General features: G+C 48.2%; 1 protein-coding gene across 2 annotated transcripts in view; it reads right to left on the bottom strand.

Annotated features, from left to right (window-relative positions):
* Positions 1 to 747: 747 nt before the first annotated feature.
* LOC3290353 (ecdysone-induced protein 74EF) overlaps positions 748 to 22,658 on the bottom strand; it is a 212,501-nt gene continuing 190,590 nt past the window's right edge. For both annotated transcript variants that reach the window (XM_061648487.1, XM_061648486.1), the window contains 2 exons: positions 17,228 to 17,755; positions 748 to 4,208 (listed from right to left, as the gene is read on the bottom strand). In XM_061648487.1, the coding sequence (XP_061504471.1) occupies positions 3,355 to 4,208; positions 17,228 to 17,755 (1,382 nt within the window). In that variant the 3' untranslated portion in view covers positions 748 to 3,354. The remainder of the gene's footprint in view (positions 4,209 to 17,227; positions 17,756 to 22,658) is intronic.

Below are 22,658 nucleotides of genomic sequence, written 5' to 3'. Positions count from 1 at the left end.
AACGGACACTGGTTTGAGGAAAAGTCCGCGGAACGGCTTTATACCGAGCTAAATGATGAAAAACAAGGTGAAAATAAATCTGTAAACAAATCATGTGCAACATATAACAAGTACAAAGAACAGAAAAAAACCAAAAAGTAGAAGAAATTATAATTTATATAGCGTTTTATTCGTCACATCTCGGCAGAAACGCGCGTAATCTTAAAAAGTAATTATATAATTTTACACCACGGTTGGCCGCGCCATTTACAACAAAATATGCACAGTTGTTTGTTTTCCCTTCTCCTTCTTGCACTTTGCTTAACCATTCACTAGCTCTCTGTTTTGTGTGTTCTTACGTATTCACTATCTTCCTTAGCCGGTTGTGTTTTTGTTTTGCTTTTCCGTTTTATCCTTGCTTTGTAATCTTGCAACCATTACACACTATTCTCACACGCTCTTAACTTTTTTTATACAAACTATTTATAAACAATCCGGTGCACTCCGATCAGGGAGCGCTTAAACTAATGTTTCTTAATAATTCTCAATTATAAAACAGGTTTGCAACAGTATTTTTTTAAAAATAGCATCCGCTCTTATACATACACACACATATAAGCACAGTCGAATCAATGTCGCTTTCGTACGAGTGCCGCCATCGCCTCTCTGACGTTGTTTGATATTTTTGTGTGTTTGTTTTTTTTCTGTTTTGTTTGCATATCCTTTCGTACTGTCGTTTGTTGGCTGTGGTTTGTTAGTGTTTGTTTGTTCTATATTTTATGGTTTTAACATTTTACTATACGCTATTGAAGCTATTTTAACATTTCTGGGTTCGCTTATAAACAACGGTACACGGGAGGGAGGGTAATTGATCGGTTTAAATTGTGTTCAGATTTCCTTTTGCAACATTGCTGTCTGTTACGATTCGCAACCAAAAAAAGGTTGCAAAAACATGCTCATACATTGAGAAACCCAAAAGGCTTCCAAGTGGTTGTTGCTGATATGGTGTGATACTTTGTGGAAATTAAAACAAAAAAATGTGGTTTGCTCTCTAGCTTTAGCTCACTTTAAAAGAAAAGGCAATAAAACGGTGGTGCCTTGTTTTGAACGCACAACAAAACGCAACTTTTCCTATGCACATAAGTAGAAGCCTATTTTTTTGATTGTTTGTTTCATCATCGCTTTTGAAATGTACACTCACACACAGTTAAAAAAACGCACGCACGCACACACGCGCAAATGTGACAAATACTCTTCCCGGAGGCAAAGAAAGCAGACGAATAAATTAATGAGATCAAGATTCTAAACACAACACAAAAAAGCAAAAACGAAAAGAAAGTAAAAGTGAGAATAAAACAAAACATAAAACTCATTAATAAAGTAAACAACCGAATTGAAAATAATAAACTTCAACCTCAAAAAGGGAAACCAATCGGGCAGTGGGCGCCACTCTCCGCTACGGTCCCCTTTTCTGTTCGTATCTTCGTATCTGTGTTCTCTCTTTTCTTTTTCCTCGCGATTTTCTAGTAGTACCCTTCATGCTGGTCTCGTAGTGAGTAGGAGCTTGTTCTATCGGGAGTATCGTCATTCATGCTTCATCATGGAGTTTTGTATTAAAAAAATAGAGGACACTTCCGGTTGCAGTGGCAGCAAGTCCAATTCACACGGAAAAGGCAGTGGAAAGCTATAGCAGAATGATTGCAGAGACCGAGCGTCGCCCTAAGTAAACTCCTCCGTTTCCAGATTGCTTCTCTTACTCTGCAGTAAAGGTAAAACGTTGAGCTAAACTCTAAAAGTAGTAGTAGTAGTAGTAGTATGCGGTAGTAGTAGTCGCTGTAGTAGTAGATCGAAATTAAAGTAACAAAATTAGGTGTTGCTGTGTGAACGGAGGCTTCCGAAACCTCCCTCTTTACATTTTTACAGTGCTGAACAGGGCAGCATTACTAGCACAAACTTAAATGGTATGATTTGTAAAACATAAAATGTACACCAACACGACAGTAGCTTTAAACACTAGTAGCGAAACGATGGTAGGATCCTTTGCTCCTTGTCTACTCGCTTACTTGCTGCTTGTATGTCTTAAAACAAAACACTAACCCGACTTATAGAATAACTATCTTACAAAATCGTAATTACAAATGAGAAACTTTTCGAACCTAGCAAAACACGCACACGAACAAAACAATATCTCTCACGCAGGTTATTTGATGGGATTTAATAAAAAAAAAACGTAAAACAAACAAAAGACATAAAAAAGCGATAAAAGTTAAGCTCAAAAACTAAAATCATTTCCAAAACGTATGGTACTATTGTTGTGTGTGTGTGTGACAATTCTGTGTACATTTTAGCGGTTTTGGACAGTTTTCTTTATCCAATTTCCGACTGTTTGTTTTTGCTGTTTGCTTAACTATCTCAACGGGGGAACGTGGACGAGAATTAACTCTATTCCATAAACACTATTCACTATTGCCAGTAACAACTTATGCTTTATGTGTGTGTTTGTGTTTTCTTCTTGTTCTTCTTCTCTTTTTGTACTCTCTTATTTCTTCAATCTTTCTGTATTGCGTTTGATGGTTGCTGTCTTATGGATGGATTTATGATGGTTAGCAACACAATTTCCGGCTCATTCCTGTTTGTTTTGTAAATTGTACTAATTTATATGTTTTGTTGTTGTTATTGTTGCAATTCTGAGCTTTCTGTGGAGCTTTCCAGAAGCTTCTCTTACTTTGTGTGTATGTGTGTGTTATTGTCTTTATGAGTGTTTTAATTTGATTTAAAACATTCATCGGTTGGATGTATTCTAAAAACAAAATTGTATGAGAACGTACACCAATTGAGCGCGCCTCTCTTGTTCAAAAAGTTTAACATAAAACCTATCCATTTTCCCCTACACGCGTGGGGAAAGTGGGTGAGGTGGGGGGCAACATTAACACTAGAGTGATAACAAACGAATCATAATTACAAAAAAAAAAAACTTAAAGAAAGGACGAATAAATATCAAAGTGGTAAAACGATCCAATTGTACAAAGGGCTTTGAGGGGAGGTTTGGGGGTAAGGGGTAGACTCCAGTTGGGAGAGCGGGGGTACAGCCGTACGGAGACTCGCAGACGTCAGTGAAGTGGCCGGCGAGCAACCAGCACCAAGCGATTGTTCCGGCTATTTTCCACGCACGCACGGAAAAGTCACACACCAGGAGCAGAAGTAGGCAGCTCTCACTCACTCTCTCTCTCTCTCTCTCTCTCTCTCTCGCTCTGTTTTCTGGAAGCAAGCGGACTAGCGTTGGATTGGTGGTTGTTGCTGATCCTGTCGGTCGGACGGTGTACGTTCCGTGGGCCGCATCGTCGAGCTACAACGGGTGCGGCCCCGGCGCGGACTTCAGGCCCCGGTACAGTCGATCTCGACGATGTCCTTCGGCACGTCCACAAACTGGTACACCAGCCGCTGCCCGTCCACCTTCGCCAGGATGCCGCGCTGGTAGTAGTAGCGCAGTGCCCGGCCCATCGTCTCGTAGTTCATGTCCGGCTTGTTCTTGTGCATGCCCCACAGCTTCGAGACGGCCTTCGAGTCGACCAGCTTGAACACGCCCTTGTCCCGGTTGGTCCACTTGATGAACCGCGGGCAGTACTCGCGGTCCTGCAGCAGCTTCAGCAGAAACTCCCACAGGTAGGTGGTGGAACCTTCGCGCGACTTCCGCTTCACGCCCATCTCCAGCTTCGGCTTCTTCGGTTTCTTCAGCTTGCGCGGCTGAAAGCCCAGCTCGAGCATGTAGGACAGATCGTCGGGACAGCTGGACGACACGCTGTGCGGACCGTGCTGCCCGTGATGGCCGAGCCCGATCCCGTTCGCCATCAGTGCGGCGGCAGCGGCGGCGGCCGAGTTTGCCCCACCACCAACAACATGCCCCGAGCCGGCGTGCCCGTGATGTCCCAGGCCGTGCTGCTGGCCCAGATGGGCACCGTGATGGTGGCCGTTGGGATTGCCGGCATGGTGTGGCGCAGCAAGATGGCCGTGCTGTCCCATCGTACCATTGCCTGCGAGCGGTCCATTCGAGCCGGTTCCAGCGCTACGTCCCAACGCACCAGCAGCACCGGTCGGGCCGTTGCCGGCCGTTCCGTTGGTGGCGCCACCGGAAGCGAAGTGATTGGCCGCTGCGGCAGCAGCTGCGGCCGCTGCCGATGGGTAGCCGTTCGGCGAGTTCATCGAATGCAGGTAGTGATAGTTGTCCGACACTGTGGGAAGAAAAGAAGGGAAGAGAAAGCGCTCGGTCAGTAATTGCAGAATCAGTCATTCCCCAGTGACATTGAACTTGAATAGGATGAGGCGGAAGAAGAGTGGAGGAGCATTGGAGGGTCTAGAAGTGGGGTTGGCGGGAGCTGATTAGCGTTAAGCAGTAGTGCGTGGTGATAGTAGGAGGAAACAGCTGTAATGGGCGGTCTCGCTCCCCATTGAGCGAACCTGGCAGGGGTTCTCGCTTATCAGTAGTCAGCGGGTCACCACGAAGCATTTCCTCGTTTGAACGCAAAAAATGCACATGTTGGCTTTCGTGTGTGTGTGTGTGTATGAGTGTGCAGTTTTTTCCTGTTTAAGAGGCAGGTTTTAAGGGCTTAGTGACAAGGAGGGTTGCTAAGCTTTCGCGCGTTATCGTTCGATGGCACGGTGGAGTGTGGACGAGCCTTCGAATGCGCTTTAATTAATTTTAACTTTGTCCAAAACTTCTGAATGATGCACACCTGCCTGTCTGAAGTGCTGGGTATTTGGGAGTGATAGTAGCGGGAAATCCTATTGCTTACATTCTACTAGAAAGTAGAGAGTTGTAGTCTAGACAAATACAATCGCTCTTCGGAAGCCGTTGGAAACACCGATCGACCGGTAGATCCTATCAGAGCTAGTGAATCAGAGGTGAAAGCATCCCAATGTTTGTCCACCCCGAGAGGCTCGCGGGCGGAAGTGTTGTACCCCGTGGTTCAAGTGGTACTTCTCGAACAGGGAGCTCTAATATTTACCACCACACTTACGAAAATATGGGTGAACAATTAAGTGGCCCACAGGCATACATTGTATCAGGGCGCGCACCAAGCAGAGCTTCTCGTGTGCTTCTAAACCCACAAATGCACTGTTGAGGGTCGCAGATGTAGCACGAAGATGATGATGATGGAGATAATGAACGGGGGTTGTCTTGTCGTGCGTCGCTCGAGATTTTGTTTCAGATGTTGCAGGCTCTGCAAGCTCAGCACTCGTTTCATGTAACAACTGCAATTCTGGATAGAATCCAACAGAGATAATTGCAACCAAAAGAGAACTGCTTCTTCTTCACTCCTCATTCGTCCAGCCGGCAGCAGCTCGATTGACGGACAATGTGCATCTCCTAAACACACAAACCATCATCGCCCAGGCGGTCGCTCATAACCCGTTCGGGTTCCGGAGCACAAAGTCTTCCCGATCTAAGAAGTCGACGCGCCTTAGAACGGCTGCGGACCAATGACCAGGAAGCAAAGTGCCGCGTGACCTTCAAACGTTCCCGCTGGAGAAGATCCAAGCAAGAGATGCATCCCGAGGGAGATGATGATGATGCGCACACCTGAACCGCCAGGTTTGCTTCGTTCCCTTCTTCCCGTTTTGGGTGGTGTTGCCATCTCGCTCGAGTTGTTCCATAAAAATGCTTCTTCCATTCCTTTCCTGCTTTTCGTCTGTGGTTCGCAACGAAGTTTCCGCGAGCCATGCGCGTGCATTCGCTGATGCATTCCGGGTGCATCGCGCTGCTTCTTCGATTCTCGCAATCGTTCTCGCGCACAGCACTCTCGCTGCTCTTGCTGCGTTACTCCCGGAGGGTGATTATGTTTTTAAAAGCCATTATCGTAATCTCTTTGAATCATCGAATACTTCTGGTATTCTGGTATTGTGGCTGTTTGGTGGAGTATGTATTTAAGGGATTTCGACCCTCAAGCTCCACAAAAGCTCCTTCACGTTGGGCGCTTTATCATTTGAGTGGAAAACAAAAGCATTGGAAAGGAGAAACGAGAAAGATAAGACGAGCTGGAAGTTTTCAAAGTAGTTTCCACTTTCCCCTTTTTACTGGAGCACCTTCCGCTCCTCTAAACATTTTCCCAATTGCATAGGCTGCATGCGCTACCGCCAGTTGCGAACAGAAGGCAACACAAAAAAACAAAAAATGCAACAACTTCGCTTCTAAACACACACACTGAAGACGCGGTATACCGCACGGGAATGTGCATGAGGCGGACCGCCATCGAATCCCGCGAGTAAACGTGTGAAAGGGGGAATTAGAGGGAGCGGAACGCGTCAGTACAAACGATGACGATGAAGACGATGGCGACGACGCAAAACGTCTCTGTGTAGAAACGAAGAACACAAAAAACGCGACGGAAACGAAGGGCAGAAGCGAAGAAAAACTAACTAACAAGTGACCTTCTATAGAGCGATCACCCTGCAAATCCAACGCCTGCAACGCCACCAACCCTATACCCCAGTGTCCCTTGGTGGTGGTGGTGGTGCGCAAATGCACATAAAAATGCATCGATGCTGCCACAGTACACACAGCGGTGCACTGTGCGCGGTTTTGCCGTTTTCTTATGCTGCTGCTTGTGGCAGTGTTTTGTTTCTGCGTTGAATGTGAGATCTTCAGTTCTAAGCCAGGGGGGAAGGAGGAAGGGGAGGGGCAGTGAGGATGAGGGCAGCAACTCTAAGCCCGCGCGAGTGCTCAGTGTGCTCGTTGCCACGCGTTCGGCCGTACAGGGCGCGCGATGAGTGAGTGTGAGTGCGCAGCGCTGTGATGCATCTCTTCTGACTGACACACGTATTGTTTCTCCTCTTTTCGCAACACACGCCCGAAGAACACGTTCAAGCAGGCAAGTATAACAGTGTGTGGCGTGTAGAACAGTTTAGTAAGAAATGAAACGAAAAAAACCTCCCTGAATCTTATACACCAGCTGATGGGTGGGCTATTTTCGTGTGTAGATGACTTCCTCCAGCGAGAAGCAACGATGTACGACGTGATGCAATTGCACTCTTTGCACCGTTCGGTTGAGTCAAGAATAGCTGGCGCGAGAGTTTCCGGAACGTGAGAAAACGGAGAAGAATGCACATAAGCCGAAGCAAATCGGAAGGAAATGACCGATGAAGCCATCCGACCGACGCGCAATACACCAACTTCCTTTTGCGACAACTCGAGCGGCGTGGCAGGTTATTTTTAATGCCGGCAAATTCTTATTGGATTGGGAAAAGGAGTCGTTTGTTTTTTGCTGGGTTTTCCTGTTGGTTCATCCGGTCTGCCTGCTGCATCATCGCTGCAGCACGTGCAGCATTTAAAGTCCATAGCGAGAGAGAGAGAGAGGGAACGGGAGTGAAATGCATGGGAAGAAGAAGGAGGAGCTTCCCGCTACCTTTTTATTTCGTGGCGAAGGCACTGGAAAGTGGCACGGAGGGTGTGTTTTTCGCAAGTGAGTGTCACCTTGAGTCCCTTGAGGATGGGAAAACACACCGGTATGGCGCAAGCCGTCGCCAAACGATGCACTCACGTGCTTTTAGGTTTTTGGGGGGAAGTTGTATATAAAAATGCATTCTTCAGGAAGTTGGACTTGAACCCATTCCCACTGACACATTGAAAGCATTTCGTGCCCGCAAAGTGCTCGGGGTGAATGTTTTGCATTACATTATACTATTTTAAATTATTTCATACTTCCCACCACCTCCCGTTCCTATTTACATAGCGCGAGGTGAGCAGTAATTGATTGCGCTAATTCTTGCGTCGTCGTTTTGCGCTGTCCTCTCCTTCGTCCTCCCCTCGAAATAACAAACCCGGTGGTCGCGGTGCGCATGCCACCACGCACATCATCATCAGCAGCAGCACCAGCAGCCCGGGCTAGCAGCCGGGGACCGACCGGCCGACCGACCACCTCCACCACGATGGTCATCGACACATTGTCTTTGGTTGCATTCGCTGAAGGTCACCTGGGTGGCGCTCGTTTGGCGGTGGTGTGGTGGCAGATTGTACAAACACGTCCGGTTGCGTATTGCGCCACTGACACCCGCTTCACGCCAAGCTTTTCGTTGGTGCGATTCAATTCCGGGTAAAAAAGAGATTCCAGAACAGGGAGTTACAACGGCTTGATTTGCGAGATGTGCGGTAATAAGGGCGGAAGCTCTCATCTTGCCGGAGGTGCCGTCGTGGAGAGGTTATCTAATCAAATTAGAGATCGGACAAGCGAGCCAACAAGCGAGCCAACAACCGAAAAGGCTTCCCTCCGTTTGTGGGCTGAATGAAGGCGATAATGAGGCTTTTGGCGAACGGAAGAGAACTTCTGATGGTGTAATGATGGCTATTCCTACCAGGATCTTTAAGGGTTTTGTGGTAAAAGCGGTGCTCCCTGTATTCAATCAACAATTTAATGTACGAATTCTGGTGGTTTATCTGTGCACAGTGCACAACAACAACATGTGTGTTATTTAACCTGCTCAAGAGAGCACCCCATATCTGTCTGGAGCAAAGCGAGAATTAAACGCACACAGACTTGCGGTGCATCCCGATACTGCTCCAAAGAAACGGATGTGCAGCTGACGAAACAGACCAGACAGGAACAAAAAAAAAAAAAAAACAAAACGCAGGAGCAGACACAATCAAGATCATCAGCAGAAGACACAGCAGAACAGAAGAGGGCACCACCACTCCCCCAAAAAAAGAAAAAGAACCTGTCCGACGTTTGGTACCGTGGTCCAGTGTCTGGAGTACAGCAGACGGAAGCAGACGAAAAACTAATTGCCGTTGGGCATGTCGGGCAGTAACAGCAACAACAGCAAAAACAGTTCAGGAAGTTACCTGGTGTGTCTGGAGTGTGTTTCCGTGTGAATGCGATTTGACTGCGATTTGCATGCGCAATTTCACGAAAGTGCAATCGCTGGAGACACGTTCGTTTCCTCCAATTCTTGTGCGGCCGTTTGGAGTTGGAGGGCTGGCACGTCGGGACGCACACACATACCGTCTTTCGGTTACGATTAGGGGGTCCTCTCTTCCGCCCCAGACATGGAGTCGATTAATGGTCGATTTTATTTCACCAATTGTTGAGTGAACGTGACAGAGCAGGGCAGTAGAAGGGGCCTTCGGTGCCATAAGGAACTCCAAGTTTTACCCACAAACCAAATCGGGACGTTAGAATTGTTCCAGTGGAATGATGTTTCTGGAAGGTACACGCCGGAAGTGTTTAATAATGTTTAAGTGGGCGGGGGTTGTTTTGCTGCTTTTGTTTTTGGGGGAAGTGATGATGAGGTCTATTTCACGCTGCTTGTGTGTCTGTGTGTGTCTGGGTAACTAAGACACTCCGAGGCCGCTATAAAATCACTCTCGCGTGCGAGGGTCCGAGCGAGTAATCGGTTACGACAAGGCTTGTTAGGAAATGGAAGGAAATTAATTGGTGACACCGAATTTAACTGTCGCACACACACACACCCTGCCCGGAATATGTATGTCCGGACGTGCGGAAGATACTTTAACAGCTCGTAAAACAGCGGCGAATTCAGCTATTCGCCACAAATCTTCCCGCTCCGCAGGCAGTCTCTGTGTGTATGTCACCGTGTTTTGGGGCCAACATTGTCCCGTGCCCGAAACGATGATGATGCTCGATGCTGATGATGAGCATGGAAGATGAAGTGGAGCAAGAAGTGTTGGTGCCACGATCGAATCAATTAGCGGCGGAGCGAAAAAATGCGAACGAGCAGCGCAAGGCGCAGCTAAAAAAATGGCGGACAGGAAACGCATAAAAATAAATTCCACCAGTTTTCCTCCGAAATAAAGACTTCGATTGAGCGGGTCGTGCCGTACCGGAGAGGTTCTGGTATTTACAGAGCCTGGTTAATTTTATCTGGATTCCCACCACCCAGCCACCACCCAGACAGTACGCATCTGCCTCTGGATGGTCGGAGAAATGTGATCTTCGTACCGGCGTACCGTATCGTCAACACACACACACACAGAGGAGTTGATTCTTCTTCCATCACTAAAACCGTTCGTCGCTTACCACGCTTTTACGGAGGTTTTGTTTGATTGCTTAATTTGACTCAATTTCGGTGCGGTGCGTCTTGGCGTACGCGGCGGCGTCGTTCGCGCCCCAGCGTGTAGGATCTGTTTCGCAAAACACACACACACACACACACACACACACAAAGGTCAATGATCGCGAGGTGCGTGATACGGCTAACGGCACGAAACGGGTAAGACGCAGTCCGGGGAGTCGCCTTTATGACTTCCATACGCAGTGTGTTTGTGTTTGGACGAAAAGCGAAATTAATCACCGATGCAGTTGCCACCCAGCTCCCGAAACTCCGCGCGCAAAGCGCAACAAAAAGGTATCAGGTTGCGGCGGTTGCTTGCGCATCGTCGAAGTTAAATGCGTAACCAAAACGGCACTTGCGGCGCGCCAGTAGGCTGAAGAACAAAAAAGGCGTTCAAACTGATGCGGAGACAGATGCAAGATGCTAATGCTGAAACGGAAGTTGGTCGGCAACGACACCCAGCCCAGTCTGAGATGGGACCAGAGCGATACAGACTGCGCCCGTTCGTCCCCATGGAAACAGGTAGTGCCTTTCTGGAAGGGATGCGTGAAGAATAAATTATCCCTCTTTTTGTGTGTTTGCATTCTTCTAGTGATAGGCTCTCCAGCAGGAAATGGACCCACTTCCGAGCTGTGAAAGTGATTAGCATTGGTGTGAGCTGATCGGAAGCACGGACACTGATCATATCGAACGCATCCTCCACGACCTTGCGCGCAATGCAAAGATGCATGTCCTCCAGTTATTTATGGGCATTTAAAGTGGTGGAATGTGCAGTCCCATGTCCCCCTCAGAGGTATATAAAGGGGTTGGTGGTGCATTTACACAAACAAGTGTTGCACACACACACACACACACACACACACACACACACACACACTGGACTGGTGCTTCCAACATCGATTCGTTGCTCGGCTTTCGTAAGGCTTCAGGCAAACTTCAAGGGCTGCCAACGGCAACTAGCGTTGCAAATAGCCGGAAGGAAGGAATTGACTAAACACCTTCCACACGACCCACGAGTCTCGTGCAGGGCGGCGTTGCCGTTGCGTCAGAAACACCCCCACCCCCTCCCTTAAAGAACCATTACCAAAGCGCGAGACGTTGGAGAATATCCGCAGCCCTGGTTCGCTAAACGGCTGTTTCATAAGTAGAGCGACAGAACGCGGGCTGGAATGTCGGAATCGAAATGGGAAAAGGGGCTATTAGACAAGAGGTCTCTTCAGACACCGTACGCACCACGATGAATCACGACCACACGGGCAGGTTTTACCCGTGCCGAGATTGACGATTCTTCGCACGTACCTGCGGTACCTGCGGTGAGCGCGTCTGAAAGGCATTTCCTTGGTCTGAAAGGCAATGGTGTTACTTCCGGTTTTGCAAATTCCAATCCAGTTGCACGCCACAAGAAGGGTTTGCAAAACTTTCGAACCGATTCGATACGCGGCGCCCGACCTTAAAGCAAAAGGGCCTCAGTTTCACCCCTGTCCGGCTGTGTGGCCTTCGGGGGCAAGGTGCAGCACGTGCATATGGTGGTGTATGATGGAAGTTGGTGCGCTCTGTGCTGCCTTACCATAACTTATTACAGGATATTGCAGTTTTTTTTCCTCCACTGTGTGTCTCTCTCTCGGAAAAGCGTGTTGTTTGTGCTAGTGTCATGGTGGTGGACACTCCAACTCCACCCCACCCCGCCCAAGAAGCTTAAACATAGAACGAATTTGTAATGGAGCACACACGCCTGCTGCAGCGAAGAAAAACAACCAAGCCAGCCCGAAAAAGGGAAAAGCCGCTGTGTTTTGTTTTTCCTTTCGTGCGTCGCTCGCGGATGTCTTCGTTTGCATAACCACACACACAGAGGGCAGCGGGTGAGAGGCGTGGGGACAGCGAGCCACACTGCACTGGCTTTGCATCAGCGGTGTGCCATAGAAGCCCAAGAACTGACCTTCAGCAAGTCGCAACAACGCAAACGGAACGCGCGAACGTAGCAAACACAACAACGGCCACAAACCAAAAACGGTACCGTGACGGCGCCATTATACGCCAGCTCTTATGGTGGCAGTGGGGGGGTTTTGTTGCAAATCCAAGCGGAAGTGTGTGTGTGTGTGTCGGATTGTCGGTGAAACCCATCTTGGTAAGCGGCGACCGGCCAGTCGCTGGGGGTTCGCTGCTTAAGGGCTGGGCTTTACGTGAGTTATTCGCTGAGGTAATGCATCGAGCAAGAAACCTCCCCGGGTGGTCCGGGGGAGGAGGAAGCGATAATGAAGCACGAAGGCACGTCTCCGTTGGTGGAGGTGGTGGTTTTTTTGTTCTATTGGAGAGAACGTGAAGTTCTTCCGGTAGTGTGCAGCGGAGGTTCTACTGCAAAAAATAAGGGAGAAAGTAGGCCTTTGCTTTGCGTTTTGGTGGGGTTGAGGAGTTGCCGTCTTTGAAGGGGCCTTAGTGCCATAGTGACGCTTCACTTGAAGATTGAATTTCATTGAGTAGATCCTAGTAGCCGCAAGAGTATTTAGTTTGCTTTAGTTGGTGAACGGCTTGATGACGTCGGATGTAATTAGTCGAGGCAATAGTATTCAATTTCAAAGCAAGTTGCATGAGGAAGTAGTTGAAGGATCGAATTTCCTTTAATTCCAAAAAAGAGGTCTACTATCAATTGACAGCTATGATTAGCGCCATCTAGTGCAATTTTGATTGAAGCAAATGCAGCCACCTTCAACGAAGCGTTTCGGACAGATTTTTTGCAAATTAAAATCTCAATCTCACGATTGTGTCACACTCCAAATACAGTCTACACCCCTCCGCTCCACTTCGACTGCAACTTATCGCTACACACTGGTATAGACTGGTACTGGACTGCTTGCCCTTCCCGCCTAGTAACATGGTGTGCCCCCAGCCACCCGAGCACCCGCCCAATGCCTATCATCTTACCGCTGCATGCGGTTTTCGGGTTCGTCACGTATGCACCTCGCTCGGCTGCGGCCAAGAGCAACCGATGTTCTTCTTCCTCCTGCTCGTCGTGTGTCGTGTGGGGTTTCGCTCTTCAAACCCGGCTCCCCATTCCCGATGGGACGACTTCCCCTTTAGGTCGTGTGCTCGTCGAAAAGCAAATTGCGAACACGAAAACGACCAAATAAAAAACTGAAACGCATTCTTATCGCAATTGGCAAGCGTAGAAAGGAACCCCCCAATGCCGTTTTGGCCACATCCACACACACACATATACATAGTATGGCTGTGGATGCACGATGCGGAGCTGCGGTTACTGTTTGGCGTTATCACGCCCGAAAGCAAGAGAAGGAACGGGGAAAAAGTAAGAGAACGCAAAGCAGATGAACGCGTTTCCGCGATTTCGTCTGCTCGTTCGCGCGACCACCCCCTTTTTGGTTGGAGGGTGGTTTCATCCCCCATTCGCTCAGTTCTGAGTACTCACATACACGCTACGGCCCCAGATACACACAACCACACGGCAACACGGGCGCTTCGGGGCATCGCAAGCCAATGCGGAAGTTGCAGAGCAAATTTGTTGATAATAAATTTAGCTTGCCGCGTGTGGCCTGACGTACGCTCGCGCCCATGCAACTACTGCGCGAACAGAAGGATGCATTAATGGACGTGACGTGCAAATTATCGTGGGTCAGTGTGTGTGTTTGATGGAGAAGTGCAAAAAAAAACCTCTACAGGAATGATATCTCAACACGACTGATGTTAAACGTTCTCGAACGACACCAGCAGCGTCGCTAATTGTTTGGTGATGTTTGCCTAATAGTCTTCCTGAAAAGATGCTCCTTCGTTCCCGGATGTGTCTTCCTGGACTGAGGTGACAGTCACACACACATACACAGAGGTGACAATAAAATGTAGACAGCCATCACCATTCTGTCTTCCAGTGATTCGTTTTCATCGGGAGCAAAGGTTGGCAATTTTGCTTGGTTTTCTTTGCCACATTTCGGGGGCTACAGCTACAGATGTGTCTCCTACTCCGGTAAAATTGCGAAAATGATGTGACTACGACTTTGGATGGCGCTTCGTACGAATGATGATTATAATTGCCACGTACATTTGTTTGGCCTTTTGGGTTGCAATCGCAGGTGACAAACGTTTACGATCTCTTCCCGTGTAGGCGTAGGAGGAATCGTAAGCATTTGCTTAATTATATTTTTGTGACAGTGGTGACTTTTGGAGCGGGCGTTTTTTTTCTTTTGGTTGGTGAGTGTCTTGTCAACGACTCGGAACCCCGCCTATTCGCCCGCTCGCTTCGGATGCATATTAAAATGCATGCAAAGACAGCGCGAGAATGACGGCACGGCAAGATGATTAATGCTTTGTTTACGCGACGTCCAAATACCTTCCCCGTCTTACTCTTACTGCGATGGTTCAATGACCGGTCAGCGCTACGTTTCCGGCGCAGTTGGGATTGGTTCTCTTTTTTATAGTACCACCCTGCAAATGCAATATTTGTGCTGCTCCCGCGACACACAGCATCACAGAAAGGAAAGAGTTGACGGGGGTTGGTGATGGGTTTAAAATATCTTGCCGTTTTGCACCCCCCGACAGCAGGTTCGGTAACGATATTCGGGCATGTAACAGTGTACGGAGACAGGCGGTCGGAAACAAAATAATGCCTTGTTGTGCATGTGCTGCGCCTTTCAAATGCGTTTTTTTCGGGGGCGAGTTTGTCAGACGTCGCTAAATATAGCAGAGGACACTGAAATGATCGGCATGTCTGTGCGTCTTTTGCCCGCGTGCTTCCTGTGAGTCGAGTGCAGCAGCATTTTTCCTTTTCGCACATTATGGCCAACGAATCTGGTCTCCGATCTATTATCGAGCAGATGACTCGAGCGTCGTAGGGGTTTTGTTTTGGGTGGGACGCACACATCCTGTGTGAGTTTGGCGGTTTTGCAAACAAAACCCGTTGAAACGCATTTCCGTTCCCGCAGTTCGTTAGCCCAATCAGTCAGGTCAGGCAAGGCGAAATTCGAAGTGACATACCTGTCACTTTGCTGTGCAACGTTTGGCTTGTCTTCGGGACCGTCATAGCTGGAGCTGATAATTTTAGTAATTTTGTATCCGTCGCTCGGTTGGCAGAAATAGCCGAATTCAGTGTGCAAAGTGCACTTTGTGTGTGCAAGAAGAAAGAAGAAGAAGAAGAAGAAGAAGAAGAAGAAGAAGAAAAGAGGAAGGGTTGAGGGGAAACATTCCATCGAGCTTGATAATTTTCTTGTTTGCTCCACTTCCCAACACGAGATAGAATAAAGTGCGCGAAGTTCTGGTATGAGGAAATGAAGACGCATACACGCGCAGCCACAGCAGCAGCAGCAAATTGCATGCTTACCCCAATCCCCAAAATAAAAAAAAAGCCAAAGCAAGGAATGTTTCATTGGAAATGTAAATGTTTATCCAGACGGTCGCGCGGGTCGGCTCTCTGTGCGCGGTGATTCTTCTTCGCTTCTCGGCTTCTCCCCACTGGTAAGCCACTTTGCGGGGTGAATTTCTTCCTGCTTTAGTGTGTGCTGGTGGTGTCCAAAATTTCTGTACGCTCATTCCCCACCCCCCAAGCGCAGTCCAAGTGCGGCAACAAGACCAGACCAGACGTCGCACATGCTCTTCTCTCTCTCGCTCTCTCACTTACCCCAAGGGCCCCAAGCGCCCGGTCGGTCGGATGGGGGCCCAATGACGACGCCTTTGCGACGTCCTTGAAACGCAAATTTGGAGACGCGTATTCGTGTTCGCGGTCGCTCTCTCTCTCACACACTTGCGACTTGGGTCGTGGAGAGCTCGTTGGTTCGATAAGAATGTTGCGAATTTTTCTTCCGCAATTGGATGTGGTGTTCTTTTTTTTGCTCGTGTTTCATTACCTTGCGCGTTGCTTCGGTTTATATGTGGTACGAAGAAGGCCGTACACCTTTTCCTAGTTGCTGGGTGTATTATTCGGGGTAACTTACCATGTACGGCCAATAGCTTTAATGTAGAAATGGAAAATCAATTCCATCCTTAAACATGGAGAGCGCAGTAGTCGTCTTTCGCCGCTCCAGATGAGATTTTGCTCTCAGCTGTGCTGTGAGATGCCGCCAATCGTTGCGTCATGCACTTACCAATTACGCTATCCGATCACCGTCCGTAAGTGCATGATCTAAGCATATATAAAGCATTATCTCTTCGCGGTTGTATAATTGCGTATACAGGTCCGTAAGTCGTGCGACAATCAGTGCAGACTGTCCCCCCAAAAATAGCACCTTAAGGGGGTAAAATAAATTGTACCGCAATACGGAACCATCGCACCGCACCGAAGTACGGAATAGTAGGTATCAGGCGCGTACTATGTGCGGCGTCTTCAATCAGGAAGTATTTTAAAGTACAATATAACTGATAAAACTGCTTCCCCCCCTCTCCCCTATCCTCCCACCACGTCCACCCAATGTCGGCTTCAATTGTAAACGTTTTGTAGCGTGTGTTGCACAAAACAAACAATACAAAAACACACAAACACACGTCAACTAATGAAGGTAGCAGAACAAAAAAAGAGGCGAAACAAGAGCAAGATATGGCCCACGGGTGCCCGCTTATCGGGTGGTACTGTTGCTCTCGCGCTCTCTTCCCTGGGCAGCGTTATCGCTAGCAAACCACTTTCGATGCACGGTGCATGCACGGTTGCAGCCCAAAAAGCGCAAGCACGGCGCTGTGTGATAACCGGACCGAAATCGTACTACACGCTCTGGAGCAGGCCAGCAGGTTCGCTCGGGGTCAAAGACTAGGGTAGCGTACGTTCAGCATCTGAGAACCATCGGGAAGCTCGCACTTGGCACGTCAACCATACTGACGTGGGGTGGGGCGTTTAAAGGCGGGCAGATTTTGATGTAATGGTAAAGGACCAAGAAGGAAGGTGAAGAGGAAGAAGGGACCGAAAAGCAAACAGGGAACAATTAGAGTGGAAGAGCATCAATGCACCGGTGGCGTAATCTCGCCGTGGCACCTTGGCAAAAGATAAGAAAAGAGGTCGTGTCGTCCGTGTGGGGACGCTTCACTGGCTGGTAGCACAATTCGTATTTGCGATGCTGCTGGATGTTGTAATAGTGGAAAGTACGCGTAGAAGGAAGATTGTGCTAGGTTGTGATGGTAGATGACATTAAACAATCTTTGCGAGGTTTTTGTTGGGGAGGTAGTATAGATTATAAGGAAGCATGTGGCAGGTACTCACGTGGTACACTCCGCTGGTTCCAGATGTTGCGCAGCGGTGGCGAGCTGTGATGGTAAAAGTTGGGCCTCAGGAACGGCCCCGACTGCAGGTGGGCGGCCTGCTGCTGAAGGTGCTGCTGGGTGGCGGCTGCAGCAACGGCCGCCGCGGCCACCTGCGAGAGAGCGGACGAGGAGGAGAGGGAAGTGGCGCTGCTACCGTTCGGTGAACCGACGGTCCCGCCATTCGGATGCACCGAGAGCGATTGACTCTGCTGCGGGTGCTGATGCTGGGGCGGTGGTTGTTGCTGGTGATGTTGCTGGTGATGCTGCTGCTGCTGCTGCTGTTGCTGGGAGGCCTGCTGTTGCTGGTGTTGCTGCTGCTGCTGATGGGGATGCGATGGTTGGCCGGGCTGATTGCTAACCGGTCCGGTACTGCTGGTCGGAATGCCAAGGCGAGCCTTCAGCTCGTCACTGCAGGCCGGCTGGCCTCCGCTGCTGGAGCTGTCCACATCGGACACTCCACTGTCGGCGGGACTCGGAGGTAGCGAACCTTCAGTTTGTTGCAGTTGGTTGAAGAAGGCAGACAGCGGGAGCATCGGGAAGATATAGAAAAGGGGAAAACGAAAACATTAAATTCTTTTCCAGCAACGCCAGCTGACGATTGGCATGTGTGATTACAGCGCGAGCTCTAAATGATACGGGTTTTTTTTCTTTTTGATGTCATTAGAACAGTCGCACACAAACAGGGTGTTTGGCAAATGGAACAAAAGAAACAACTCCGAATCCTTCTAAACTCTAAACTCTCCCATTCTGGGTGTTTTTGTGTGTACTTAACGATGGTATTTATTGCGCTTCAGTTCGCGCGAGCGTCTTAATCGAGAGCCTGCGTTAAGGCGGATGCACAGCATGGAAGCACTTCCTGCACTGTGCGCAAGCGGATTGGGAAGAAATATTGCTAGTTGCAATCGGCCATTGTTCGGCCACCAATCTCACTCCAATCAGGCCTAGGGGTTTATGCTTTCGGCTTTAATCCTGGTTCGCATCAAGCCCCCGTCCAATGCGCACGGTCGGTACGCGGGGTACGTTCGCGACGACTTCCCACTGCGCTGCGTACAACGTTTTGCCCAAAACCAAGAAAAACCCATTACACCGTCGCGACTGTGCCGCTGCTAATCCAGAGACACGCAAAAAAAAGAACCAAAGAAAAGGGGTCCTGCTTAGGAACGCAGCAAGCGAAGCAAAGCACCGAAGGTCTCTTATTCTTTTTTTCGGGAGTTGTTGTTTTTTTTTGGGTTTTGAGCAAAACGGATCGGTACAGGTGAGAAGATATCAATTTTATAGCAAAAAAAAAGCAGGGGGCAATCAAAGGTGTAGGTGAGTGAGGGCGGGGGTGCCAATTTCGATCGTCATCCGTCCCGGTTCGGAACAATTGGCACCGAAATTGGGTAGCTGCCTCGATGTGGGAAAGTTGCAAAGCAACGGCAGCAGCGCTCCCACAAGGATCAGAAGCCGGGGCTAGGGCCGAATAAAAAGCGATCTTCGTTGTGTTGGGCCTACCCTTCTTTTTATGGTCGTGAATTCCTGGCCACTGGAATGGAAGAAAAAGGTCGGCCAGATCGAGGATCGAGGGTACTTGATTCAATTCAAGAAGCTGTGTGGGTTTTTACTCTCTCTCTCCTTCTCCATTCAAACGAAATGTTGTTCTTGCAACAGTTGCTAAATCGTGGAAAGGGATCACTGGTATCATTCAACCTACAAAACCCCTTGTGGCATTGAGAAATTATAATCAGAAGAATTGAAAATGCAGTAGACATTTAGACAAAGCTCGTAGGACGTATGATTGGCAAATGGGACAGTGTTTGTTTTGCGCGACAGCTAGCTCTACTTCCCAGGAACAGGCTCCGGAGTTACCCCGCATGAAAAAATGCTCCCAAGAATAACACAGAACATGCACTGAGGTGAACATAATTGCCCACATTGACGGAGGCACACAGCCAGCCGGTGGTATGCGAATTCCGGATGATTTGACTGTTTTTCTTGTGTACGCACAGTTACCAGTTTTGCGGGGGATCCGTGATTTTGGCAGGGATTTTTCTGTGTTCCAGAAAAATGAGATACGGGAAGCAACGTTGATTAATTATCATTTTTCCTTACCGTGCTTTCTTTGCTTCAAACCCCCCGCTTGAAAGTGGTATGAGTTTACAGTTTTGTCAACCGTTCGATCGTTCGAGAGAGAGAAAAAAAGCGCGCGTGGGAAACAGAACGGTTGCGGGCGAAAACCCTTTCACAGCAAAAACGCATAAATCATAATTTAAAGCAGAACGCAGCAAATCATAAACATTCACTTCAATAATCAATCGGCGAAACGAACTGTCTATTCCCGTGGTCCTTGGAATAATAAAGCATTACAAATCAGAAGAAGAAGAAAAACAGAACAGAAAATTTTGCTTTCCACAATTCTTCGGAAGGTTTTAAGGGGGTACGTACTTGCGAGTTTGAGGAACGCTTGATGGTGGGAGCTTTTCAATTTCTCCATCGACCGCAGATGGAAAATGTTCTCCAGGAAACCATCGTCGTCCAGCTCGAAGGGCGTGCCGTACGGAAACGGAGCAGTGGGACAAACTGCACAATGTGGAAGAGGTGGTTTTAGTTTGTGGTGAGGTGAAAACGGCCAATTAGGGTGAAACATTTTTTGAAAAAGTAAATGCGACAAAAATTGAGCAAAAAAGTAGTGTAAAAATTGGAAAGATAAAAAGTGTGCTTCAAAAGGAGTGCCAATATTTGCATGAGATGGAATGTAAAGTTTGAAAAAGTAGTAAATTGAAAGAAGGAAAAAAAAATCGCTTGAAACATTGTAACACGAGCGAGCCGATTTTCGTTCAAATTAATTCTCTTGAGCAGAATGTATTAATTTACTCATACTCAACAAAGTATCTCAAGGATATCTGCCTTGAATCTGCCCGTAACTGCACAGACCACAGCACAAAGCAGAGGAAAGGGTGAAACGCATAAAAGAGCACAAAACTCGCCCATATTAATTGGTGGAAGCAATTGTGCGCCACGCATCAGCAACGCCAAAGCCGACCTCAATAAACAACTTCCGGTTTGCGCTTGTTCACTTTCGATCCACACCAGGAACCCGGAACAGCGCGACGACCATCAGGAGCAACGGAGGAAGGTAAAACAAGACACCCAAAAGAGGGAAATGGTCGAAGGATAATCCTCCGGGCAGATTCGCTTCCTTTTTGGTTCGTTCAGGTATTTCCTCTCGACTTCATCAAAACGTATCGGGCCCGGCTCGCGTTATTCTGGACCCGCGCGCGGTGGCAATTTACCATACACCGGTGCGACAAAACAATGTGTCCTTACGCGCGCGCGTATGTGTGTACGTGTGTTTGGTTCAGGTGAAACCCAAGAAGATCGGCATGCCTGTGCCCTGTGCCGTTGCCTTACGGTGGTTGTTTGGTTTCGGAGCGTTTTTCCCGCATTCGCAATCGCTTACAACAAAACGGCCAAACGGGGAAACTTATAAATATGCTTTCCACCCCTCCTCTTCGTGCTACCCCTTTCAGCCGGCGTCGACAGGGACGAACGAAAAAAAGGGGTTTAACCCGCGCGAGGAAATGTATTAGAAGATCACCGCGTTTCCTTCTTGGCGGTGCTCGCATGCTCCTTAGGGAGCGGCGCTGATTGAGCAGCGCAGCTAATCGCAACAATTTGATGGACTAGCTCAACACACATACTGGTCATCAAACCAGACCCCGCGGTATGTGTGTGTGTGTGTGATTTTTAATGCTTTTAGCAATGACATACCCTGTTTGCCTTGTGTTTTTTTGGGCAAAAGGGGAAAAGGATCTTCACGCACCGGTCAGCAGCAGCATCCCTTCCGCATCTGTAGAACGGTTGCATTTGATTTCTTTGTCATTTATGTTTGCATACTTTGAATGCTTTCCCCGCGTGTGTGTGTGTGATTAAACGAAGGTTGGATAACCAGGGCCACAAGAAGAAAGAAGGAAGTGAAATCTAAGAATCTACGAAATAGTTTGTGGAAGAAAAAAAACAGTGCCAATGAAACTGGAAAGGCGCGTAACCGGAAATTCGGAGAGAGCAAAAAAACGAATTGTATATGCGTGTCCTTCCGCGACTATGTCCGCCTTTTACACACACACAGCAGCAGCACAGAAACGGTCAGTTTTCACCCGAGCTCGAGGGAAAAGAAAGGGTACCGCACCTCATGATGCCAATAAAATGCGTTATCGTTATCCGCGGTGCGTTTAATTTCGGTGCTTTTCTCACGCGGCGAGCCTAAAATTTTTCCCGATCGTTGCAGATCGTTGAGCCCGCGAGAAGGTTTATTTGTTTAAATAGTGTGTCCACGGCTCAACACCGCTCTCTGCTCTGGTTGTAATTTTTAACAGTTCAAGTTTTTTTTCGCTTCTTTCTGTTCTGGCAAGCAATAAAAGGAAAGCTGCGGCCCCGGAGGAGGGGTCGATCAAGGAGACGACAAAGAAATGTGTCATCGTAATTTATTGCTTTTCGCTTGATTTGGTCACGTTCGCGAGGGCAGCGGGAAAGGGGGCATGGCCAGAACACAACAAAAAAAAAGAAACCCATCAAACAACGATCACTCACAATATTCTCAACCCGGCGGTGGCCGCCGCAAGACGTGTGAATCCTTTCTGGTGCTTGGTGCTGCGTGCTGGCGCAGAGCCTGGCCGAGGACGTGTTTGCTTTAATCAGCAGGATTACAGAGCACAAAAAGAGATAGAGATTCGGTCTATTACGGTCGCTTGTGTTAACAACGATCAAGGAACAAGAAGGGTTTGCCTTAAACGATGCTTTATGACGCTTGCCTGGTTTGCCAAAAGAAAAAGCGCAAGGCGGGGTAATGCTACACTATTACGTGTGTAGTCTTTGCGCGGTGGTGACTTGGCGTGGTGTCACTTTGCGCGAGACGCATAACGAAACAGCTTGGCGTAATTGATTCATCTGTCATTTGAACCGGATTGAATCGGAGATGGGGTGATGAGAAGGAAAGGACCCTCGGAGTTGGCCACTTAAGGCGTTTCTATTAGATTAAATGTTTCCAGTGTTAAAAAAGAATTTAAAAGAATTTAAAGAATTTAAAAAAGCATTAAATTTTGGCCTGTTCCGAGCAAATGCAATGTCCTTTACAACTTGAAAAGTCCTCTAAAACAAATAGTTTCATGTTTGAACGCCAACGCAAACAAAAAGACAACTGGCAGGAACGTCCCTCTCATCGGTAGCTATTTTTCTCGCTAGCGGAAATTACAAAATCAACTTGCTATCATCGCCGGTTGGTCCCCGGAAGGCAAGTTACGTGAGTTCTTTTATGGTCCCGATCCTTACCTTACTGGGCGTACACCACACACACACACACTCACACCGGCGTTCATGAATAACTGATTGAGGCTCGAGCAGTACGCCAAAGC

The sequence above is a fragment of the Anopheles gambiae genome, chromosome 2 (assembly GCF_943734735.2).
Source record: "Anopheles gambiae chromosome 2, idAnoGambNW_F1_1, whole genome shotgun sequence".
NCBI classification, from domain to species: Eukaryota; Metazoa; Arthropoda; class Insecta; order Diptera; family Culicidae; genus Anopheles; species Anopheles gambiae.
The sequence above is the reverse complement of the archived record's forward strand: the minus strand, read 5'-3'. Positions and strand labels throughout refer to the sequence as shown.